General features: G+C 44.2%; 1 protein-coding gene across 1 annotated transcript in view; it reads left to right on the top strand.

Annotated features, from left to right (window-relative positions):
* The first annotated feature begins 4,414 nt into the window (after positions 1-4,414).
* HDAC2 (histone deacetylase 2) overlaps positions 4,415-6,000 on the top strand; it is a 38,186-nt gene continuing 36,600 nt past the window's right edge. Inside the window, exon 1 of the mRNA XM_060238333.1 lies at positions 4,415-5,035. Within this exon, the coding sequence (XP_060094316.1) occupies positions 4,984-5,035 (52 nt within the window). The 5' untranslated portion in view covers positions 4,415-4,983. The remainder of the gene's footprint in view (positions 5,036-6,000) is intronic.

The raw sequence follows: 6,000 nt of genomic DNA, 5'->3' as shown, positions 1-6,000 counted from the left end.
CCTCGGTGTGCATTCTGTAGGGTGCCATTTGCAGTCCGTACCACCCATTACTCCTGTAATTGGCTCTATAGAGCGTGTTATGCTGGTCGTTCACGTTCCTCTCTGTGTACTTTCCATTGAACGGATGTCTCCTCTTCTGGATTGGGTGAATATTACCCGCTTCAACAACCCTTTAATTTCTCTATTGATAACCTCTATTTTCTTAGTCTCTTGATTGCTTGTACATAGATCTCTCTGTGTGTAAATCCTTTTGCTACATATCCTAAGTAAACACTATAAAAATACAATTGCTTGGACTAGTCTTAGTTGAAAACCCGAACTCCATATCATTGAAAAAAAAGATCCTCGCTCCTAAATTCGCTCTACATAGTCTCTTAGCTAATTTCCCCATTAAACATAAGAGACTTAAAAGCATTGCCTGTTAACAGGCTGAGTGAGCTCAGAGAGAACTGTGACTGATCTAAGGTCACCCAGCTGGCTTCAAATACCATCGTAAAATGTGTCCAGTCTAACTTCATCATCTTGTTTAACCATTTATGCTTGAAACTGAGCCTTGAATTCATTGTGGGCAACAGTGGTTGCTTTCACTTTTCAGCTGTTGGGTCACTGATTCAAATTGCAGCATATAGAAGTTGTAGTACAGTCCCTATTCTGATTATTCAAACGTTTGGTTTGTGTATAATGATAGTAGGATGTACTGCTGATAAGCCACAAACTGTCTCGAACTTTAAAGGACTTTTCTCAACCAATTTTTCAATAACTGCTACTACGTTTCAACATTCTAGGTAAAACTCAGTCACTGGATGTTCACTTAATTTAGTTTCCTTTAAGACCTTTGCTTGAAAGCCAGTTTTGATATTATGTCAACCGAGTTATCAATTTTATGTGAATTGTTAACAACTGTGATTCAGATGACAATTTTTGCAGCTTTTCTGATTTTATGCAATGAGGAATTACGGTAGTTTCCTGATTAACTCACAAAGTTCTTCAAACAATAAAAGATGCCAATGGTTTTTGGCTTGAAATCTTTGTAGAAATGGCTCACAATTTCCAGCAATGACAGTATCTGTTCTGGGACTGGAATGACAGGCCACAGAGTGGAATTACACCCCTGGAAGTAGCACAATGTTATCCAGATGTGTATCCTCCATTCAGTACGTGTGTTCTCATTCTTGTTATCCAGATGTAGAACTTGGTGCTTATCTTAGTTAAATTGCATCTTGTTCGCATTCACCCAGTTTTCCAGTATGTTCAGATATCATTGAATTCTATATCTTCTGGTACGTTCACTGTTCCTCCCAATTTGGAGTCATCTGCAAATTTAATGTGGCCCCTCTACACCCTCATCCAGATGGTTTATAAAAATACTGAAAAGTACCATGGCGCCCCATTGAACACCATTCCAATGAAATGCCATTAACACCTACTAATTTCCGTCTCTCCCCGTATGAGCCCCAGAGAGCACTGAGGTCAGTAGGTAAAAACAGATTGACCACCCCTGGGCCAAAAGAAGTTAAACTTCGGACTACCTATGCACGGGCCTTCTCTACCGCGGCCCCTTCCTTGTGGAATCAACTCCCAGAGGAGGTGCGGGCCCTGCGGAACCTTGATCAGTTCCGCAGGGCCTGCAAGACCACCCTTTTCAAACAGGCATTCATGAACGTCTGACCAAGTCCACAAAGAAACATCAAAATGGTCCAGTCTGGAGATCCGCCATCATTCACAAACTGACAGGCATAGCGTCGATTAATAACGGTACTGTCAGATCTAACTTAAGGTTTTTAGACTTAGTAACTGTTTTAACTAATGTATTAATCGGTTTGGGGTTAATTTAATGTTTTGTTAAATGTATTGTTGTTTTGCTGTTGTTAGCCGCCCTGAGCCTGCTTGGCGGGGGAGGGCGGGATATAAATAAAATTTTGCTTTACTTACTTACTTTACTTACTTTACTATTTGAGTGCAGTTCTCCAACCAGTTCCCTATTCACCTAACTATCCTAGAGTCTAGCCCACAGTCCTGTAGTTTATCCATCAGAACATCATGGGGAACCCTGTTCAAAAGTTTTACTGAAATCCAGGTAAGCAACATCAACAGCATTCCCTCAGTCTAGTAACCTTGTTACTCAATCAAAGAAGGAAATAAGGCTAGTCTGGCAGGACCTGTAGGGGAGAAATCTGTTTGGACTTCCCCGGATCACCAGTTGTCCTTTAGATGCTTGAAGATTGATCCCTTTAAAATCCGCTTCAGTATCTTCCCTGGAACAGACGTCAGACTGACTGGTCTATAGTTTCCTGGGTCATTCCTCCTTCCTTTTTTGAAAACTGGGATAACATCTGCCCTCCTCCAATCTTGTGACATATCTCCTGTCTTCCAAGAGGTCTGGAAGATGATGGACAAAGGTAGTGCAAGCTTTCTAGAAAGTTCTTTGAGCACTCTTGGGTGCATACCATCTGGCCCGGGGAATCTGTACTAATTCAATGCAGCCAGGTGCTTCTCAACTACCTCTCTGTCCATGTCAATCAGCAGCCAGGATGTCATGCCTTGCCTACTAGCATCTTTAGATGAACCTGCTCTCTTCTTCAGAGGAAAAAAAAAACTGAGGTGGCTCTTGGCTGGCTCCGGTTCCTGCAGCAGTCATTTTTTGTCTGCACTCATCACACTGTGTCAGAATTACAAAAGTGTTGCAGGCTCAAAAATGATGGGGACCCTTTTTCTAGAGTACGGGATGGGATTTTTCACAGGCTATGGAGGGGGTGCTCTGGGTCAGTGGTCAACAGAATGAGAAAAAGTGTGGACAGAACTCAGGCAGGGTGTGATATGAAATGGGAACATGAAGATCAGGAAGTTACCAGAATTGGACACTGGAATTGGAAGGGGGGCAAGGGCAAGATTTATAATTGACAACAGAGGAGGTGGCTCACATCAACCTAATGAATTTGTAAGGAAACTGAGATGACAGGCAGGATAATTACTAAGGTGGAATTGATTTGGCAATAGCTACACACTTTCCAGAAATATTAATTAAAATGTAAAGTGTTTGACTCTACAGTTTGTGATTCCAATTGCAGAGAACTGACTCTACTTCCCAGGCCTGCCATTCTACTCTCAGAGCACTGGTTCTATAATTCCTAGGGCTGTCATTCCACTCCAGGGCGGGGGGTGTCATCTCAGCCCCAGAGCACACATTCTACTGCTAGGGACCATCATTCAACTCTGGGACTTGTAATTCCAGTTGGAGAACACTCTCTTCCATGGGACTGTCATTTCACTCTGGATGGTGTCATTCTAGTCCCAGAACACATCTCCTACACCCAGGTATTGTCAGGGCCCGGAGGTCTCCCGCTTTTACAGCTGATCTCCAGCTGGCAGAGATCAGCTCCCCTGGAGAAAATGGCTGCTTTGAAGTTTTTATTTATTTATTTATTATTTATATCCTGCCCTTCCCACCAAGGTGGCTCAGGGCGGCTTACAACAGGTAAAGAATGGACTCTATGACATTGTACCACGCTGAGGCTCCTCCCCTCCCCAAACCCCTCTCTCCTAGATCCATCCCCAAAGTCTCCAGTTATTTTCCATCACAGACCTGGCAACCCTATTCCACTCTGGGGCCTTTCATTACAGTCCCAGCATACATCTGCTACTCTGGAGCTTCTCATTCCAGACCCACAACACTATTGCTACTTTCATTCCATGCTGGAACCTGTCTTTCCAGTTCCAGGACACTTCTGCTATCCCCAGAAACTGCCATTCCACTCTGGGACCTATCTTTCCAGTCTCAGAGTAGTCTATTTGGCCAAGACATATTAATGGATAAGGTATTCTGCATGGGTTTTTTTGCAACTCTTCTTGTGCTGAAATGTATTTCAATAGAGCCCATGCCAGTCAATTGGCATTTCTGACTCCCATTATTTAATGGACCTTCAAGCCTCTCCTATTGTTTCCAATGGGCAATCCTGTAATTCCTTTTAGTATATCCCCTCATTGGGTAGCCCACCCTCCAGAATTTTGATTTGTTTCCAGGGGGAACTGGTCTCTGTAGTCTGGAGATCAAATGCAACTCCAGACGAACTCCAGGCCACACATAAAGGCTGGCAACAGTCGCCATGGTTTGTGCAAGCATTTCTTCTCTCTTAAAATGGCTGACACCCAGAAAAGTGGTATGTGTAACGAAAAATTGAGTAAAAGAAAATTGTTTTTGTGTAACAGTAAGGAGGTAAAAGCAAGCCACTCACTCGAACATCTTTCCGTGATTATTAAAAAAATAAAAGTGTTTAAGCACGAAACTGCACTCTGCAGCTCTTTTCCGTTCATAGTTTAAATCGTGAACTGCTAAAAAGAACCTTCCCCCCAAAAAAACACGCTTGCCGCAGAGCCTTTTGACCGCTGAAAAAACCTCGCACGCACCACATTACTTCTCATTATACTCAAACAGCCTATTCTCTTAGAAATAATTTAGACAAAAAGTAAAATACAGTAGGCGGGGCTGAGAGGGGCAACCAAACTTTCCACGCTTGCACCCCATCCTCGTTTTCATGAACCAGCATGCAAGTACGTTTTGCGCATGCGTCTGGCATGAATAAGGCTGGAGGATGCGGCCGACTGCCGTACGTAGACTGTACCATTGTGTGGCGGTTGGGGGGGGGCAGCTCTGCATTTTCTCTGTTTAATTCTGAAGCTTCTCGTTTATCGACTCGTAGCTTCCACCGACAAAAAGCCTTATTATCGTACTGTAAAGCTGAGGCGAAGCTGTTACTCAAGAGGAGGTATATGAAGCAGACACACTTCTCTCTGTCGCGTTACCCCCACCATTCGCTCTCTCGGGTGGCTTCAGTCGCCGCTGGAGGAGGCGGGACTGGGTCCTCCTTGCACTGCTCCGGCGTCCCTTCTGTTGCCACAAGTTCCTGCGGTTCTCTACGTTCTCCTTTTCTTATCCGCATCCTAGCTTAGCCGAGCTCGGCTACGCGGCTTCCCTCAGACGGCTTCATGGCGTACAGTCAGGGAGGCGGCAAGAAGAAAGTCTGTTACTACTATGATGGTGAGGGAGGGATTGAAGGGCGGGGCTTCCGTTTATGTTTGGGGGAGGACAATGCAAGCGGCTGTGTATCTCTCCCATTCAATTCCCCTCTTTTATTATTTTCACAGTTGCGCGTGTCCGTTGCCTCTTCCCGCTCTCTCCACTGCCCCCCCCCTCCCCGGTTGTCGCGCGCCTCCTCTGCGGCGCACGCGTGGGCTGCTGCCGGATCCTTACAGCCCCGCCCCCTCCCCCCATTCTGTGTTTGCTTCAGCTATTGTGTCTGCTCTACCTGCATCTGGAGGATTCCTATGTCGTTTTCTAGTGGTGCTCTTTCCCCCTTGCCCTCATTTTGCATTGATTGCAGTGTCTTCTATTTCTGAGCCTACACCGATCCATTCAGACCCGTCTGTTTGGAAAAGAATACGTGGTTTTGTGTGTGTGTGGGTTTTACCGCATTGGCATCGCAAAACACTTTTGTTCCCTGTTTTGACTGATAGAGATTGGAGAGACACAACTCTATTCTAAGTAGAAGTCGTTCCCATTGAGTTCCCTTCGGACTTATTGTAATATAAGTGTAAACCGGAATGAAACTCAAGACTACACAGTGAATCCATTGAAGTAGCTAGGTTTGAATCTGAATCAAGACCCAAAACCATTTTGGGTCCACACTGGAGGGTTCTCAGGGTGTGGCCTTTATTCCTGATTTTCAAAATTTAATGGTATAGCTGCACCTCCTTCCCACAAATAAAATCTTAAATTTTACTCATAGACAAGTGAAGTCCAACAAACACTTCTGTCAAATGGTGGAATTTTATTTCACATCTATGAAAGTGGAATAGATCTGCTTTGGAAATTTCTTAGCTTTATTGGTATTTTCAAAACCAGGGTGACTGAAGAGTGGTGAAAGAACAAAACTTATGCTCTTTTTAAAATTTCTTTATGGCTCCTATTGGGTTTCTAATCTGTTATTAGCAAGTATGAAATGG

The sequence above is a fragment of the Heteronotia binoei genome, chromosome 1 (assembly GCF_032191835.1).
Source record: "Heteronotia binoei isolate CCM8104 ecotype False Entrance Well chromosome 1, APGP_CSIRO_Hbin_v1, whole genome shotgun sequence".
Taxonomy (NCBI): domain Eukaryota; kingdom Metazoa; phylum Chordata; class Lepidosauria; order Squamata; family Gekkonidae; genus Heteronotia; species Heteronotia binoei.
The sequence above is the reverse complement of the archived record's forward strand: the minus strand, read 5'-3'. Positions and strand labels throughout refer to the sequence as shown.